Here is an 18,386-nt window from a genome sequence, read left to right on the forward strand (position 1 = left end):
TGGTGGATGGATGGATGGATGATGGATGGATGGATGGTGGATGGATGATGGATGGATGATGGATGGATGGATGGATGATGGATGGATGGATGATGGATGGATGGATGGTGGATGGATGATGGATGGATGGATGGATGGATGATGGATGGGTGATGGATGGATGATGGATGGATGGATTATGGATGGATGATGGATGGATGGATGGATGATGGATGGATGGTGGATGGATGGATAGATGAATGGATGGATGATGGATGGATGGGTGGATGGATGGATGATGGATGGATGGATGGATGGTAGGTGAGTGGATGGTGGATGGATGGGTGGATAGGTGGATGGATGGATAGATGAATGGATGGATGATGGATGGATGGATGGATGGATGGATGGTAGGTGAGTGGATGATGGATGGATGGATGGATGGTAGGTGAGTGGATGGTGGATGGATGGATGGATGGGTGGTAGGTGAGTGGATAGGTGGATGGATGGATGGACAGGTGGATGGGTGGGTGAGTGGGTGGTTAACAGAAGAGTAAATGAGGAGGAAGTCGTTAATTCTACGTAAAGGCTCTGGGAGTTTTCACAGAGGAACAGGTTTTGAAGTGGGTCTTGAAGAGTAAGAATTTTGGTAGGACACAGTGTGCTTAGGCTAGGGACCCAGCACACACAAAAGCGTGGGATAAGAGAGTATGGGATGCATTCAAGGGACGGTGTGTGTGGTGAGGGGTAGAGTGTGGTATCTCCATCAGGGCATCAGCCTGAGTCCCCGGGCTAGTCAGTGCTGTGAGGAGGGTGGGTGGACCATCTTATCCCCGGGCGTGGGGACACCAGAGCTGTGATGGACCTGTCATTGAGCACTTGTACCTGGCCGGCAGGGCACTGGGCTCTTCTCACCTTGTCCTTCCAGGGGCTCTGAAGTGGACGCTGGCCCATTGTGCACGTGAGGTCAGCGCCCCTCCCAGCTCTGAGTGAAGTGTTGCCAGGTCGCCCGCTGTGGTGCCCAGGGGACGGGTGCGTGCTCGGGGACCCTTGCCGTTAACAGCGGGCTCTGTAATGATTTCCCAGCATTCAGCCTGACCCCGTGCTGTGGAAAATCAAGTTGAAATTAAATCAGATTTCAGATGTTAAACCAGCCTATTAAAAAAGGCAGTCATGCCTGATCTGTGGTGGCGCAGTGGATAAAGCGTCGACCTGGAAATGCTGAGATCCCCGGTTCAAAACCCTGGGCTTGCCTGGTCAAGGCACATATGGGAGTTGATGCTTCCAGCTCCCCCCCCCCTTCTCTCTCTCTGTCTCTCCCTCTCCTCTCTAATAAATAAATAAATAAATAAATAAATAAATAAAAAAGGCAGTCACATTGGAACCTGCGTGTTTCAAACACTGTGGTTTACTCTCGTAATTAGTGTATGCAGGGAAGAGAGTTTGGACCCTGCAGGGTGGCCAGCCCAGCATGGGCACGGGCCCACACGGGTGCAGAGCAGGGGGCGGCCGCCGCGTGTCTGGTCCGGTGGGAGCTGGGCCCCAGGCCAGGTGTCCCAGGCACCAGCTGCATCTCTGACTGACGAGGATGCGGGGTGGCTGGAGGCCGCTGAGGCGTGGAGCAGTGCCCAGCCACCCCTCCGGCCAGGCCTCAGTGTGCTAGGATGAGGCCAGGCCCTCAGCCCAGACCGGTGCTGTCTCTCTTCCCCATCAAGACCGCATCACGTGTCCAAACCTGAAGGGTTTCGGGTCTGCTGTGGGCGCTGCCCCACGTGCTGTCAGGGGCACCGTGGGTCTGGGCTGTCCTGTCCCCTCTGAGGTCGCGGGAAAGGTTGAGGGCGGAGCCAGCGGGGGCCCCTCCCAGCATTCCTCGCTGAGCAGCACCCATGCGGGTGCCGGCCGTTGCAGGGTCAGCTGGGGGGCTGTGGGGAGTGGCTGGCCATTGCAGGGTCAGCCGGCAGGGCGGTGGGGAGCGGCCAAGGGCCCTGGGTCACAGGGTCCCTGTGGGCACCGTCCATCCTTCCGAGGAGCTCAGCGCCCCTGCAAGTGGGGGTGGAAGCCACTGGTTGGTGGTGAGAGGCGGTCACTCCTAACGCCCTGTGCCACACCCCCTTTTCCTCCAGCAGCTCCTGGGAAGTGACCCCCAGGCTGTGTCCACTCAGCGTAATTGACTTCTAAGTCCCGTCCTGTCACCCAGACCGTGCACAGTGCTGGGCTGGCCGGGGTTCTGAGTCACCTCACGTGGGTGCTCCCAGCCCAGTGGACACGGTGGCGTCCAGGTTCAGCACAAGCCCCAGGAGCCTTCTCGCGCAGGAGTGAGGGTGTCAGCCCACAGCCCAACCAGTACAGAACCAGTACAGAACTGGGCCTCTGCCTCCTGCATGCGGCTGGCTGCTGGGGACAGCGTCCAGAGCAGCTCTGGTTCCTGGGCCCTGCCCGACATCATGGGCTCCCGCACTCCCTCAGGCTGCCCAGCCCCGCCCCAGCCCCGCCCCAGCCCTGTCCCTGTGCGTCCTGGGCTCCACGGCCCAGCTGCATCAGCTTGATCTCTGGCCGCTGCTCCCCAGCTGCCCGAAGACACCCAGGCCTCACGAAGCTCGCGGCCTCTTCCCCGGCCTCCGTCGCTGGGCTGGCAGGGGTGGATGTCGTCGTGTGCCCTGACCTCTGACCCTCACTTGGCCGTAGCAGGCTGTCGTGTCCAGGGAAGGGGCAGGATGGTCACAGCCGTCTTCCCACCTGGTCGTGGGAAGAGCACAGCCCAGGAGCACCGTTGCTGGGTCATGGGGCTCCTCCCTGCAGGGAGCCGGCCCCTCTGCCCATGCCAGAGTCGCCCTCCCCGCTCACGGCTGACGGTCAGGTAGAGATCGTGTTGTCTGGGAACTGTGTCCCCTCTGAGGCCGCTGGGGCCTGGCATTTGGGAGACAGACGCCAGCTGTGGGGAGGGAAAGCAGAGGTCCCGGAGGCCCCGGGCCGCCGCTGGCCTGCACTGGGCACTGCTCTGCGCCTCGCTCCTGGCACAGGGCAGGGCGGGACACGTGCTGGCTGGGTCACCGGGCGCACTCGCTGAGGAGCCCCCTGGCTGGTTCCTGTGAACAGACTCGATTGTTGAGTTGCTGGGGGCAGGAGCGGCCCGCTCGGGTCTGCTGAACAACGCAGGTGACACGCCTCCTCCCCTCCGAGGGCCCGGAGCGCGGCCTTCCCCTGGTTCCGGTCACCCCAGGTCCCGCAGCCACTTCACAGCCTGCGTCCTCTTCGTGCACTGACCCTCGTGGGTCCCGGTCGCTCCTGGATTCTGAGCAGCCCTTCAGTTCAAGGACACCGTGGGTACGAGTGACTTGCTTGGTGGGTGCCCTGGTGGCCTTGGCATCGTCCTCCCTGGTGGTGAGGCGCCCTCGGGAGGGCATGCCACACCCCACCCAGGCCGGGCCCCATCTCCCGCAGTCTCCAGTCTGTGTGGAGCTGGAGGGAGGGGACTGAGGCTCAGCTGCTGTGCAGCAGAGAATGGTGCCTCTGTGGCCAAAGGCAGCAGAAGTCGTGCCCGGTGTGGGGAAGGTTCTAGAGTGTCTGGCACCTTCCAGCCTGCAGAGGACATGGTCCCGTCTCCAGGGCGTAGGCATCATTCGGCTCCTGTAACAGTTCCGGACACGGACACCTTAGAACAGCCCCCAGGGTCAGCCCGTGAGGGGCTCCCCATCCGCCTTTCACTTCCGCGGTGAGACCAGGCGTGTCCGTGGACCTCTGTCGTCATCATGGACCTCTGTGGTCATCGTGGGCCTCTGTGGTCATGGGCTGCCATCAGCGCCAACTCGGGGCTCCTCCTGGCCTGTGGAGAGAGCACGGCTGTGCACATCTCTGCCTCTGCTCGGACCCGGGGTGGTGGACCTGCCGGGCCCGTTCCTGGCTCGTGGGCCCCCGGGGCTCGAGGTCAGTGGCAGTCAGGCCGAGCTGCCCCTTCCGGGTTGGCTTGCTCCTTTCCGTGAGCCGGAGCTCAGGGGGCTCGCTGGGGCTCAGGGCCGTTACTTTTGGTTTGTTGACTCCCGGTCGTCAGGACAACTGAAGGTGTTGGCAAGGGCTGTCTGATTGGCCAAGGTCGCAGCCTGTGTACCCTGCTTTAGCACTCTGTGCCAGCCAGTGTGGGATCAAGTGGCATTCCGAGGGCACAGCCCGGTCTCAGCACCACAGGAGCCGCGGAGGGGCCTCCCGCCCCGAGCCCAGTGCCCAGACGGTGGGTAGTGGCCAGCAAGTTCACCCCGGGGAGTCCTTGTGCACGCCCTGCATGCAGCCCCACCGCCTGGCCTGGGCAGTGCCCTCTGCCCAGTGTGAGCGAGGTGAGCCCAGGCGTCCCCGTGGCCTCCTCCTCCCCTCCCCTGTCGTCCTACTGCAGTGGCAGTGACTGTGGCTCTCTGCCCACTCAGAGCTCACTGGCCATGCGGCCTGGCCCCAGTTCACAGGCCGGGCCGTGGTGTGGAGGGGCAGCCGTGTGTGAGCCCGGAGTCCACAGTGCGTGCCCCAGAAGCCCCAGGAGGGAGACGGGGTCAGGCATCGATGCCACGCCTGGTGCCCAGCGCATGCTGAGCCATGGGAGCCTGCCAGGCCCTCCGTGCCCAGAACCCCCTGTACCTCAGGGGAGTAAGTGTTGGGGGGTATCAGCCCCAGCATAGCAAGAAGGTCCTGTGTGCACAGCCGGGGGACACTGTCCCCATGCCAGCCTCCGCTCTAGATCCCTGTCTGCCCTGAGGCCCCCGCCCCGGGGGCTCCACTTCCCCTCGGCCCCCTGCCCTCCCGCAGAACTGTCCGTCACAGAACCTCCAGGTCAGGGAGGTCTGGAAGTGAAGGAGAGACCACGAAGGCTCCTTCCACGTGTTCACAGTGAGGCCAGCAGCCGCGGGGGCTGTGCTGGGCAGCCAGCAGGGCCGCAGACCTAGTGCAGAGGGTCGTGAGCTGTGGTGGAGGTCCCGGTGGGGTCCTGACGGAGAGTGGCCAGACCCTGCCCTTGGAGGCTCTCGTACGCCCCAGGAACACTGGGGAGCCCGGGGCCCCGCCGTCTCTGCAGACCTGCTGGTGCGCACAGCTGGGCCCAGCCTCTGGCTTCGGGTTCACGCTCACTGTCCCTGAGTGGCTGTCACACGGGGACACCCTGGCCTGCCCTCAGGGCCCTGCCTCCTGCTCCTGTGTGCAGGGAGCTTGGCGGGGAGGGTGGGCCGGAACGAAGCTGTGTGTGCTGGTTGCTCGTTCCATGTGCTGAGGGCCCCGTGGGGAAGGGGCTCCGGGCACAGGCGGCCTCAGCGCTCGTGGGGGGAGCCCGGGGGGAGCCGGGGGGAGGGGTGCTGGGGGCTGGGGTCCTGGGCGGGTCCTCCTTGGCCTCGGGCCGGAGCCTCGGACAGCTGGGCTCCGCGGGAGCAGGGCCTCCGAGCTCAGGTGGAAGGGCCGCGTGCAAACGGTGAGATCTGCTGCTGCCTCCGCTCCCGCTTAATTACCGGCGTGGCAGTTGCAGAGTTGAAATGCAGCCGAAAAGCCTTTGTGAGTAATTAGTGTCAGAAACACAAGATCTACAAAGCCATAAACTCACAGCTTGGTGATATTACCAAGCACTAATTAAAAAAAAGAAGAGAGAAAGTTTCCTTTCATGATCGGATTTCCAGCCCCGCGAAGACGGAGAACAAGGCGCGTTGCAGATGGTGCCGTCACCAGAGGGGCGCGTGGGTAGTCGGGACAAAGATGGCGGCAGGCGCGTGCAGCTGGGGACCCGGGGCCACCCCGGGCCTGTCTCCAACCCCTCAGCCAGGGGTCCACCGCGTGGCCCAGAGGACTGGTCTTCCCACGGCAGGTGGCACGCGCTCCTGGCCCCGGGGACGGGCGAGCTGGGAGTGGCCCCTGAGCCTGTGCACCGTCCGTGCGCCCTGCGTCCCTCTGAGCCTCCCGGCACCCCCCACCCACGCTCTGGAGCCTCCCACTCGGCTGCTCCCCCCAGAACCAGAGGGCGGGGAAGTCACCGTCCCGTCGAAGCCTCTGTCCTGGGAGCGGGACGTAGCCCTTGTCCTGCGGGGGCAGTGCCTGCACGCTGGGCAGTCAGGTGACCTCCAGACACCACTGCGGAGCCCTGTCCTGCGACAGCGGCTGTGGACGCCCATTCGTCCTGCTCAGACGCAGGGGTGTCCAGTCCAGCAGTGGTGGCGGAGGGCGGCAGCCTGCGTCCAGGCAGGGAGAGTCCTCGTGGCCTGGCCAGGGCGCCCTCTGGGGGGCTGAGGATGCTGCCGCTGGACACGGACTGGGCAGCCCCGTGTGAAACCTGGACAGTGTCCTGGCCGCAAGTCTGCGCGCTGGACTCTGGGCACGAGCGTGCCGGGGTGCCGGGGAGGGGTGCAGCCGGGGACGGGGACACGGGGAGGTGGGGCGGGCCCTCCGCATGCCAGCACCCCCCCAGCCGTCCACAGGTTTCTTAGGGTGGGAGCTGAAGTCGTCAGCCGGACAGAGAAGGCGGGCGTGCTGTGCTGGGGACCCTCCCCCCCCCCCCAGACACCTTGGCTCTGCCAGCGGCAGCTTCATCACATTTCAGATGTTTGGGGACGTTTTTCATGTAGTGTTTTCTGTCCTCCTGTATCAATTATCTGTCACTGAACAACATCACCCCCAAACGTAGTGGCTCACGGGTCCCCCCAGTCAGGGACCTGAGCACATGGCTGGGTCCTCTGGTCAGGGGCGGCCTGGCAGCACCCATCTCCAGCCCCCTCTGCAGGAGGACCAGCTCCCGAGTCCACCCCGTGGCACGGCCATTCTTGGTGGGCTGTGGGGGGAGACCCCTTCAGTCCCCTGTCCTGTGGCAGCGTCCTCAGATCTCAGAGAACCAGACAGACGTCACAGTCCGTAGTGGCACAGCTCAGCAGTGACAGCCCATCATGCTGCCATATTTCATGTTAGAAGCACGTCACACTCCGGGTGGGGTGACGGTGCATCACACGACAGGGAGCCCCCGGGGCGGGCCCTGCTCACTGACCCCTCTCCTGTTACTCCGCCCTCCTGCCCTTCCTGGGGAGTGGCTTCTGCTGCTCTGTCTTCAAGGTCACCAGCCCTCCTCCGCAGCATCTAGTCTGCTGCTAATCCCACACAGGGCGTGTCATCTCACCCCTGCCGTTGTCACCAAACTCCGCGTGGCTCTTGTTGGCTCCGTTAATGACTCAGACTACCTAATGTGGGGTGAAGCTGTAAAGATGCTTCGATGTCCTGTGCTAATTCTGACAGCTCTGCCAGTCGGCCGAGTTTCCTTCGATGGGCGTTTCTCTTCCCTGTGCTGCGTGGCTTCCTGTGGGCTGTGCATCTGCCGCACACAGTGGCTTCCACCCCGCCGGGCACTGGTGTGCTTGTTGCCTGTGACTGCTGCTGGCCATGTTCACAGGTGCAGCCTGGGGACAGTGTGGGGCTTTCTTGGTTTAGGGTCTGTGGCAGGACCAGAGCAGCACATAGTTGGAGGCTGGTTTAGCTCTTTTTTTTTTCCCCCCAAGATTTTATTTATTGGTTTAGAGACAGAAGGGTTGGGGAGCGAGAAACATCAGCTCATAGTAGTTGCTTCCCGTATGTGCCTTGACCGGGCAAGCCTGGGGTTTCGAACCGGTGACCTCAGCATTCCAGGTCGACACTTTATCCACTGCGCCCCGCAGGCCAGACTGGGCTAGCTGTCTCTGAGGGGAGACCCCTCCTGCTCCTCCAGCCTGTGTCGCAGGGGGGCTGTGTGGTGGGGCGGGTTTCCCGTGCTGTGGTGCCACGCCACCATGGCGGTATTTGCCGCCGTCCTCGTGGGCGACTTTTCCTGGTCTCAGTGGCCCCCGCACTCACACCATCATCAGCACTTGGCTGGGGATGTGGGGACCACTCAGTCCTGCCTCTATGCCTGGCTCTCCTCGTGGGCACTCGGTCCCGTGTCCTCTGCCCAACTTGCTCTCCCCAAACTCTCAGCTCTGTCTCCCCAACCCAGAGGGCCTGCCAGCTCTGCCTAGCCCCCTGGGAGAAGGCCTGCGCCAGGCCGCCTGCGTGAGTCGTGGCGCCCACCTGTGACGGGGGGGGGGGGGGGGCTGGCCGGAAACGGCCCCACGGGCCCCCACCCCCCACGTGCGCCCCACCAACACCACCGCCAGGCGCAGAACAGCTGCGTGGGGACCTGGAACAGAGCGCCTGCGGGACAGGCAGAGGTGTAAAAATAGAAGAATAATAACCACTTGGGCTTGGGGCTGACCTGCAACTGGTGGGTGCCCAGCCTCACCCCCCCAGCCGCCTGGGGAAGGTCGCCAGCCGGGACGGTGAATTCCAATAGCGTCGGTATAATTAGAGCGTGCCGTATTTGGACGGTTTTCTCAGCACAATTAAGCAGGAATAATTGGGCGAGCTATTTTCCCGTGCTGGACACGCTTTCTGCTTCCGTTCTCAGCTTCTGTCCGAGTCGTGCTGACCCGCCTGCCCCACTGTTCCTCCTGCTCGCTCAGGCGGGTCAGCGGTGGCCTCCTCTGGGTCTGTCTGCCTGTGTGGGCACCAGGGGCCCAGAGTAGTGTGGTCTCACCCAGGTCAGCTGCCCCGAGGGTCACGAGTCCTGGACAGAGCGTGCGGGGTGTCCTGGGGACGCCTCTAGAGAGCGGTGTCGGTCTGGGCTTTTGGGGGAGCTCCCCGCCTGGCCTCTAAGATGAGGAGGCTTCACCAGCACGGAGGGACACCAGCTTTGACGGTGGCCAGAACAGGCGGGCGGGCTCAGTAGAGGACCAGGGTGGCCCATGTGGTGCCGGGACAGGGTCCTGAGGCAGTCAGAGCAGCTAGAGCTGAGGTGAGGGAGAGGGCAGCCAGGCGGGCTGGACAGCACGTCCTCACGGCCACCTGAGAGCAGGAGGCAGGCGGCCGGGCAGCGTGACTCACACCAGCGTGTGCAGCACCTCCGGCTGCCGCACCAGGCCGGGGCAGGTGGACAGGGGAGCCCACAGAGGCGCTCTCCCACGGGGCGGGCGGCTCTGGGAGGAAGGCCAACAGGTGGGCACAGGGCGTCCTCACGCAGCCAGGCATGTCCCCGGCCAGTGCGGGGCCCAGGGGTCTGCCCTGTCGGAAGCAGGGACAGCGTTGTGCTCGCTCCCCTGTTCTCAGCTGTTCTTCTCCTGGAGACAGAACTTAGATGATGTGTGTGCAGTCAGACTGCACGCAGCTCCGAGCTGCACCGCGGCCGCGAGGACATGCTCCCCAGGGGTCCACGTTCCCTTTGTGTGTGCGTGTGTGTGCGTGTACATGTGTGTGAGAGTGTGTGTGTGCATGAGTGTGCATGTGTGTGCGAGTGTGTGTGCGTGTGTGTGCATGAGCGTGCATGTTTGTGAGTGCATGTGTGTGCATGTGTGTGAGTGTGTGCATGAGCATGCATGTGTTTGTGAGTGCATGTGTGTGTGCATGTGTGTGTGCATGAGCATGCGTTTGTGAGTGCATGTGTGTGCGTGTACGTGTGTGTGTGCATGAGCGTGCATGTGTTCGTGAGTGCGTGTGTGTGCATGTACATGTGTGTGCATGAGCGTGCATGTGTTTGTGAGTGCATGTGTGTACATGTGTGTGAGTGTGTGCATGAGCGTGCATGTGTATGCATGTGTATGTGATTGTGTGTGTGCATGAGTGCATGTGTTTGTGAGTGCATGTGTGTACATGTGTGTGAGTGTGTGCATGAGCGTGCATGTGTATGCATGTGTTTGTGAGTGCATGTGTATGTGAGTGTGTGCATGAGCGTGCATGTGTTTGTGAGTGCATGTGTATGTGACTGTGTGTGCGTGCGTGTGTGCGCATGTGTGTGCATGTGTGTGTGCACACGTGTGTGTGAGTGTGTACAGCCACAGCACAGGCTATTCCAGCTCGGAAGCTCAAGGCGAGTTCCTGGTGACGTCAGCCTGTGACCTCAGACTCTCGGTGGAGAACCGGGGTCCCCTTTGAAGACGGGAGCACTTTGTTCTCACAGCAGAACCGAGATGCCCTGCTCGTCCTGAGAGCGTGTCTGCAGACAGCCCGGCCCACGGGGGCCGGCTGGTCCCAGGAGGAGGAGGCTGTGTGGGAGGGCCTCGGGCTGGTGCCTGTGGGCAGCCCCTGCAGCGTGGGCGAGAGCTGGTCACCGCGGGGCTCTCCCTCGGTCCTGGTGCTTCCCCTCACTCTTCTCAGCCACGCCTGGTTTGCAGGCGAGACCCAGAGATTTGTTCTGTGCCCAGGGCCACACGCTTTCAGTGTCAGGCAGGGTCACTCGGAGCCCGGGCGTTGGACGGCTGTGGGGGTGAGCACAGCTTTGTCCCCAGGACAGTGGTGGGCTCAGGGGAGGTGGGGAGGTGACTGCAGGCAGGTGTGCTCTGCCCGCCTCCCCGCATGCAGCCCTGCTCCCCGGCCAGAGGGAGGGGTGCTGAGCCAGGAGCAGTGGGGCTTCGCGGAGAGCAGGGCCACCTGGAGCGGAGTCCCGTTAGGTGCCCGTTGCCCACAGATCTGAACAGGAAACATTGGTGCCACCAGACACAGCACCGTCAGCTGCCTGCTCTGGGCCTCGCACCTGCCAGCTGCCCGTCGGGACGGGGTAGCGTCTCAGGAAGGCCAGTGCGGGAGCGGACAGCCGGCGGGGCTTCCTGAGGGCCCTGGGCAGCCGCTCTCTGTGGCCCCAGCGTCCACAGCCAGCTCTGCGCCAGGCCGGTTCTCATGGGCCCACGGGCACAGACGGTGGTCAGAGAGTCACAGGCAAAGTGAGCGTCTCAGCCCTGGGGCGGGTGTGGGGGCCGCCACGAACCAGGCCTGTGGGCCTTACACTGTGGGTGGGAGAGCGGGGCGTGTGAACAACTGCCGGCCTCCGCTGACCGGGGCGTGCCTCGTCCACCGTCCACGGCTCCGGGACAGCCATGCTGGGCTCAGCTGTGTCCTGAAAAGTCTTTGCCTGGTCCTAGATACTGAACTGTTTATTCTGGTTTTTTTTTTTAAGTTTTATGTTTTCCATTTAAGTCCATGATGCATTTTAGTTAAATTTTGTATGTCTCAGCCCTGGCCGGTTGGCTCAGTCATACAGCATCAGCCCGGTGTGTGGATGTCTCAGGTTCAATTCCCAGTCAAGACACAGGAGAAGCGCCCATCTGCTTCTCCACCCCTCCCCCTCTCCTTCCTCTCTGTCTCTCTCTTCCCCTCCCGCAGCCGAGGCTCCACTGGAGCAAAGTTGGCCCGGGCGCTGAGGATGGCTCTGTGGCCTCTGCCTCAAGCGCTAGAATGGCTCTAGTCGCAACAGAGCAAGGCCCCAGATGGGCAGAGCATCACCCCCTGGTGGGTGTGCCAGGTGGATCCCGGTCAGACACTTGTGGGAGTCTGTCTGCCTCCCCACTTCTCACTGAATAAAAATATATATATATTGTGTCAGCCTGACCAGCGGTGGCAGTGGATAGAGTGTTAGCCTGGGACACTGAGGATCCAGGTTTGAAACCCAAGGTGCTGGCTTGAATGCAGGGTCACCAACTTGAGCATGGGGTCATCAGCATGATCTCAAGGCCCTTGGCTTGAGCCCAAAGGTCGCTGGCTTGAGCAAGGGGTCACTCGGTCTGCTGTCCCCTGGACAAGGCACATATGAGAAATCAATCAATGAACAACTAAGGTGTCACAACGAAGACTTGATGTTTCTCATTCCTCTCCCTTCCTGCGTGTCTCACTCTATCTCTTCCTCCCCCTCACAAGGTAGGTAGATAGACAGACAGACAGATTCGTTCTGTATATATGAGGTTAAGTCATAAAAGTTTTTTAAACCAGGGACGTCCAGCTGCTCCAAACCCTCTGTGGGAGAGGCGCCCCCTCCTCTGTTAAACTTTCAGACTTGGGTTACTGTTGAGTTGGGCATTTCTGTGAGTCTCTTGGCTTGTCTTTTGGTCCGTGTGTCTGTCCGCTCCCCGCAGTTTGCTGAGGGCTTGTGTCAGGATGCACAAGGAGTTCTGTCAGGAGCTTTCTCTGTGTCAGCCGACAGGGTCACCTGGCCTTTCTTCTGTGGACTGGGGTTCGGCGGGCAGGGCCCCTCGGTGGGCGCTCAGACGTGGCGTCAGACCCCACGGGTGTTCCTGCGTGTTCTCCCATGCTGCGAGGAAGCTGCTGGCGTGTGGAGGGTTTCTGCCCGAGTCACTGGAGTGACCGGCTGGTGTGCTCGCTGACTGTCGACTTTGGGGACACTGTCTCCTCGTGTCTGTGCAGAGTTGGTATTCCTGTTTCAGTGTTTGATGGAATTCTGCCGTGAAACCGTCTGGGACCGGAGAGTTCTTTCCGAGGCACTTCTTCATTACACATTCGGTGTGGGTGACGGTCACGGGGCTGCTCAGGCGTCCGTCACCTCGGCCGTGTTTTGGTACCTTGTGGTTTTCAAGGAATTGCCCGATTCTCCTGAGTTGTCGAGTGTGTGAGCATGACAGGTCTTCTGCAGTGTTTTCTCATTGTGTTTTAGTGGGTCCAGCGCCTGTTCGGTGTCTGCGGTCGGTGATGTCACCCCCCTCGGCCTCTGTTGGCGTGTCTGTGGTGCCGGCCTGCGTACCGCCTGCCGTGTCATTGGTTCTCGCCCTGGTCCCTTTGATTCTGTCCCAGTTACCCCGCCCTCTGCGCTGGGGTTTTCTTTGCTCGCCTGTCCCCGGGTGTCGAGGGGGAGCTCACAGTGACGCGGCCCCTCTTTTCCCAGCGAGCTCCGCTGTCCGGCCTCGCGCCCTAGCGCTCTGCGGGGCCGTGTCTCTCCGGGCGTCCTCTCTGTCCACGGGCGCTCGCTGTGAGCCGCTCGGTTCCCTGCCCCGTGTTGCTGGGTTCTCCCTCCTCCCTCCTGAGCGGCCCCCGGGGGCTCCGGCTCCCCGGCCTCACTCGGCCCCACTAGCAACACCCCCACACGCACAGCGGCCTCCACTGCCCCAGGAGCACGTGCCCCGCCCGCTGCGTTCTCGTTGCTGGATCAGGACCAGGGCCACACCCGTGGGGGTTTCATCCGTGCACCCCTCCCTGTCTACGGGGGGGGTTCATCCGTGCGCCCCTCCCTGTCTGCGGGGGGGAGTTTCATCTGTGCGCCCCTCCCTGTCTATGTGGGGGGGTTTCATCCGTGCGCCCCTTCCTGTCTGCGGGGGGGGGGTTTCATCCGTGCACCCCTCCCTGTCTGCGGGGGGGTTCATCCGTGCGCCCCTCCCTGTCTGCGGGGGGGGTTCATCCGTGCGCCCTCCCTGTCTGGGGGGGTTTCATCCGTGCACCCCTCCCTGTCTGCGGGGGGGTTCATTCGTGCGCCCCTCCCTGTCTGTGGGGGGGGTTCATCCGTGCGCCCCTCCCTGTCTGCGGGGGGGGTTCATCCGTGCACCCCTCCCTGTCTGCGGGGGGGTTTCATCCCCCTCCCTGTCTTTCTTCAGCGCCCTCGGCGACCTTCTGCTCACAGGGGTCCCATCGCACTCGCCTCTGGCCTAGGAGTCCTGGCAGCCCGCGGTGGGGGCCCCCACGAAGGAGAGGGGAGTCTTGTCTCTGCCCCGTGGGGGCCTGTGCTGGCCCCGAGCAGCTCCCGGGTACAGGAAGAAGTGCCACCCAGCTCCGCCCTGCCTTCGAGACCCCGAGAGGGGGGGGGAGGCGACCCCTTTGGAGGCAGGAATCACGTGAGCTCCGTGCAGGGTCACCTGACATGCCGTTGAGAGTGACCCACAGCGGCAGGGCCAGGAGGGGTCTGGCGGCCTCTGACCCTGCAGTCGGGCCTCCCCTGCCCACGACGCCCCCAGGGTCCCTGCACACAGGCCTCCTCATTTGTGACCTCTCCTGGGACACGCGCCGTGCAGCTGACCTTGGCCTTGCAGGCCGGCTGGAGCCTTGGAGGCCAGTGTGGTCTGCTGGAGGCCAGGCCAGGGTCTGAGCGGTGACGGCCAGCCACCAGGCCGGAGTGTCATCATTAGGGCTGAGCGAGCGGTCCCCATAGGGCACCCACCGGCCGCACAGCCCCCGGTCACTTGCGAAGGCCGGAACAGCGGAGGCCGACACGTGGACGGCTCCAGCCACAGCCAGCACACCTTCCTGGGCAATTTGCTTTTTAAAAAATTGCGTTCTGGTTTTAAGTGAGCAGCTGTGATTAGCGTGATTTACAAGGTACCTGGGGACCGGGTGGTGTTTGAGTGTGGCAGCGCGCCGAGCAGAGACAGACGGCCGGCTACGCGCAGGCACGTTCTGCTGACATGGCGGCCGCGGCCACCACCCCTCACGGGCCCCAGGGAAGCGGGGTGGCGGGCACTGGTCACCTCCCCCACAGGGCCTCAGCAGCACAGGCTGTGACCGCCACACCGCGGGCTCCACACAGGCTGAGCCCGTCTGTTTGTCTGTCCTGTGCGGCAGCTGCAGAGCCGGCTGTGGTGAGGAGTCTGGCTCGCAATGCGGGTTAGGACCCCAGGGTCCCCAGGGATGGGGGCGCCCAGGGGGCGGCTGCTTTTAAGTCAGAGCACGTCCAGGCGGGCGGGGCCTGGCGGTGGGGGGGGCTGCTGCAACTGCCCGGGTGGGAGCCCCCCCCCAGTCGGCGCTGTGCCTGCTGCCTGTGCCCCCCCCCCCTGCACAGTGAGGAGAATCAGCCCTTCTGACATTTAGGGGAAATTCAGGTCGAGAACAGAAGGTAGAATGAAAGGATTTTCTTGGGAAAAGGTCAGAATGGTTTCTTGTACTTTGTTTAGAAATGGTTTGTGCTGAACTGTGACAAGGCTGAACGTCTTGACAGGCAGCCAAGCTGAGCGCAGAGGGAGGAGGCGGCCCAGGGGGGCCCCTCTCCCAGGATGCCCACAGAGGGGCAGGGGCGGGGGGCAGCGGGCGGGCAGCTCCCGGAGGGGGGCACTGCCCCTCCCAAGTTCCCTCCGGGCCCTCAGGAGGCGGCTGCACTAAGGACACCTGCCCGCAAGTGAGGACCAACACCTGGGGGCCGGCCCAGGCCGTTCTGGGCAGCTGGGCAGAGGGACCCTTGTTTTGATAAATAGCTCTGCTGAGAGGGAGGTCACGGCCCCTGCGGTGCAACCGTCAACGTGCCCGCCTCAGCCCTGGAGCCCACGGAGCTGTGGGGCCTGCTCTGCTGTGGCGCGTCCCCACCCCGCAGAGGAGCCCGCACCACGCAGTCACCCATCTCTCTGTCCCCAGCCCCGCCCGGCCACCGCTCCCCTGCCCTCTCTCTCTGTGGACGTGCCTGGTCTGGACACTCGGTGCGGGTGACATCGTGCCGACATGGACGTCTGCGTCCGTGAGCACGTTTTCACGCTCACCTGTGTGTGGCCTGTGTCAGGACGTCGCCCCTTCTCGTGGCTGAGCCGTGGCCCCGGTGGCTACACCACATTTTCTGTCTCCTGTCACCTGTGGACAGCTGCTTTCACGTGTGACGGGGGTGACCTGGGCAGGTCTCCGTGGGCACAGGTGTTCCCCTTCCTCCGGGGAGCGCACCACGAGTGGGGTTGCTGGGTCACATGGCTAACCCGGTACGGACCCACTATAGTGGACACACCGCAGTGGACACACCACAGTGGACCCACCGCAGTGGACACACCACAGTGGACACACCGCAGTGGACCCACCGCAGTGGACACACCGCAGTGGACACACCGCAGTGGACCCACCGCAGTGGACACCGCAGTGGACCCACCGCAGTGGACACACCACAGTGGACATACCACAGTGGACACACCACAGTGGACACACCGTCCCTCCATGTCAGGTCCTCGTCACACCCTCGCCGCTGGTGCTGGTCCTCCTGTCTCTGGTCTCGGGCCTCTCGCCGCTGGTGCTGGTCCTCCTGTCTCTGGTCTCGGGCCTCTCGCCGCTGGTGCTGGTCCTCCTGTCTCTGGTCTCGGGCCTCTCGCCGCTGGTGCTGGTCCTCCTGTCTCTGGTCTCGGGCCTCTCGCAGTGAGAGCTGACATCTGCCGTGGTTTGACGGGCGTCTCCCAAACACCAGGGGCGTCGAGCAGCCTGCCCTGTGCTTCTGGGCCGTCTCTTGCCTCCCTGGGAGGCCTGTCCACCCAGAGCCTCTCCCCACCTGTGACTGTTGTCTTGTCCGAGCTGTAAGAGCTGCAGGTGTCTGGACGCGAGCCCTCTACAGACACGCACCCAACAGGGAGCGTTCTGCAGGGTTTCCGGGGCCGTGTGGCAGGTGCACTACGGACGTGCAGCCTCAGGAAGGGCCGCGGGTGCCCTTCTCCTTCATGGTTGCCGTGACGGGAATCAGGTTCAGCAGGCACCTTGGCCTTCGTTTTTCTTTTTTTATAATTCAATGAGAAGCAGGGAGGCAGAGACAGACTCCCTCATGCGCCCGACCGGGATCCACCCGGCACGCCCACCAGGGAGCAACGCTCTGCCCATCTGGGGTGTCGCTCTGTTGCAACCAGAGCCACTGTAGCGCCTGAGGCAGAGGCCACAGAGCCATCCTCAGCGCCCGGGCCATCTTTGCTCCAATGGAGCCTTGGCTGCAGGAGGGGAAGAGAGAGACAGAGAAGAAGGAGAGGGGGAGGGGTGGAGAAGCAGATGGGCGCCTCTCCTGTGTGCCCTGGCCGGGAATCGAACCCGGGACTCCTGCACGCCAGGCTGACGCTCTACCACTGAGCCAACTGGCCAGGGCAACTTTCGTCTTAAAAGGGGACCGTGCTGGGCCCTGCAGCCCCAGAGCACCTGGTGAGCACCCGTCCGTCCCTGAGAGTGCTCAGTGCTCAGGGCGGCACCGGTCACCGGCACGTACACTGTGAGGCTGCATCCTTGTCACCGGTTGGGTCTGAGGGTGGAGAGGGTGGGTGGGTGACCGGGAGGGCCTGCTGAGCTAAAGCCACACCCATGCCCCAGCCTCGAAATTTCAGAACTGTGGGTGAGACCGCACCCACTGAGCCGGGACGGCTCCCCCCAGGAGGCTGGGGAAACGGGTCACCTGCTGGCAGCACCTGGATGTGGGCGGCCTCTGTGAGCTCTGTGGTCCGGCAGGCGGGTCCCTGTCTGGCCTGGGCCCTGACAGCGCAAGGGAGGTCGGGGCAGCAGGCCGTGGCTCCCACTCGCTTGGGCCTCCTGGGCCGTGGGGGAGGGAGTGGGAGTCCCCCCCGGCCACCACAGCACTAACCTCTGCCCCCTCTCCCCACCTGCAGGCCACGGGGCCCTCGGGCAGCAGGCCGTGGCTCCCACTCGCTGGGGCCTCCTGGGCCGTGGGGGAGGGAGTGGGAGACACACACACACACACACACACACACACACCCCCGGCCACCGCAGCGCTAACCTCCGCCCCCTCTCCCCACCTGCAGGCCACGGGGCCCTCGGGCAGCAGGATGCAGCTGCTGGAGACGGAATTCTCGCGCACGGTGCCCGAGCTCATCGCCCTGCACCTGCTGCAGCAGGACAGCATCCCCGCCTTCCTCAGCGCCCTCACCCTCGAGCTCTTCAGCCGCCAGACCCTGGCCTAGCCGCGCCCTCGCTCTGGAGGTGGGGGCGGGCGCCGTGAAGACACGGGGGCCCTGAGCCCCTCCCAGAGGACCGCACAGGCCCAGTGGGCTTGCCTCCCCGCGTGGGTGAAGCTGCCCAGGGTGGCGCTGGTCCCTGAGCTCAGGCCACTCAGCAAGGAAGGGCTCCACCCTCTGTCCTGTCCCCCCACCACGGTGGCCCACATGCCACTTAATGCCCCACTTGGGAGCCCAGCAGGTGTACCTGTGGCCACCAGACAAAGACCCTGTCCTTATGAAATAAAGTTTCCTCCTGACCACCTGTCTGCTTGCTGTGTTTATCTGATGCCTGGGCCGGCGGGCTGCCCGGGGGCCCCCATGCAGGCCCAAGCCCAGGAGAGCTGTGGGGGCAGCGGGGCGGCACGGGAGAGGAAGTGCTGGCAGCCTCCCCGCCACGGCGGACGAAGGTGTCCCTGCTTTCTGCTCACAGAGTCTGCAGCACGTCTCAGACGCCCGCCACCTGCCTCCTGGACCCCATGCATCCTCCCCAAGAGCGGGCCTGGGAGGCGAGCTGCCCCGCCCCTGAGCCCTGCCCACCCTTGAGCCCCGCCCCCTGAGCCCCGCTCCGCCCCTGAGCCCGCCCCGCCCACCCCAAGCCCCGCCCCACCCCTGAGCCCCGCCCCGCCCAGTCGAAGGAGGAGACGCCCACACCTTCTCAGGCGCTTGGACCAGAACGCGAGCCTCAGGCAGGGGTGCGGGCGGCCAGCTGCAGCCCCCGGCTCTCCTGCTGGAACCCCGAGCCCCTGTTCGTCCCCTGCCCACAGAGCAGAAGGTGAGGGCGTGGAGAGGTGGCTTCTGGGACCACAGGTTGATCAGAGCTGGGACCTGTCCAGCCAGGGTCATTGGCCCTGTGGACACTTTGGGTGAGCTGCACTCGAGAGAGGACAGAGGCTGCCATGTCACTGCAGTCACCGCCACCGTCACCGTCAGCAGTGGGACAGCAACAAGGCTCGTTTCCAAACT

General features: G+C 63.6%; 1 protein-coding gene across 4 annotated transcripts in view; it reads left to right on the forward strand.

Moving 5' to 3' along the window:
• Positions 1-17,685, forward strand: part of MAD1L1 (mitotic arrest deficient 1 like 1) — a 334,114-nt gene extending 316,429 nt beyond the window's left edge. For 2 of the 4 annotated variants that reach the window (XM_066273526.1, XM_066273527.1), the window contains exons 18-19: positions 15,449-15,667; positions 17,229-17,685. In XM_066273526.1, the coding sequence (XP_066129623.1) occupies positions 15,449-15,667; positions 17,229-17,387 (378 nt within the window). In that variant the 3' untranslated portion in view covers positions 17,388-17,685. The remainder of the gene's footprint in view (positions 1-15,448; positions 15,668-17,228) is intronic. The other 2 variants (XM_066273528.1, XM_066273530.1) reach the window with 1 other exon arrangement.
• The last annotated feature ends 701 nt before the right edge of the window (positions 17,686-18,386 follow it).

This window comes from Saccopteryx bilineata, chromosome 4 (genome assembly GCF_036850765.1).
Source record: "Saccopteryx bilineata isolate mSacBil1 chromosome 4, mSacBil1_pri_phased_curated, whole genome shotgun sequence".
NCBI classification, from domain to species: domain Eukaryota; kingdom Metazoa; phylum Chordata; class Mammalia; order Chiroptera; family Emballonuridae; genus Saccopteryx; species Saccopteryx bilineata.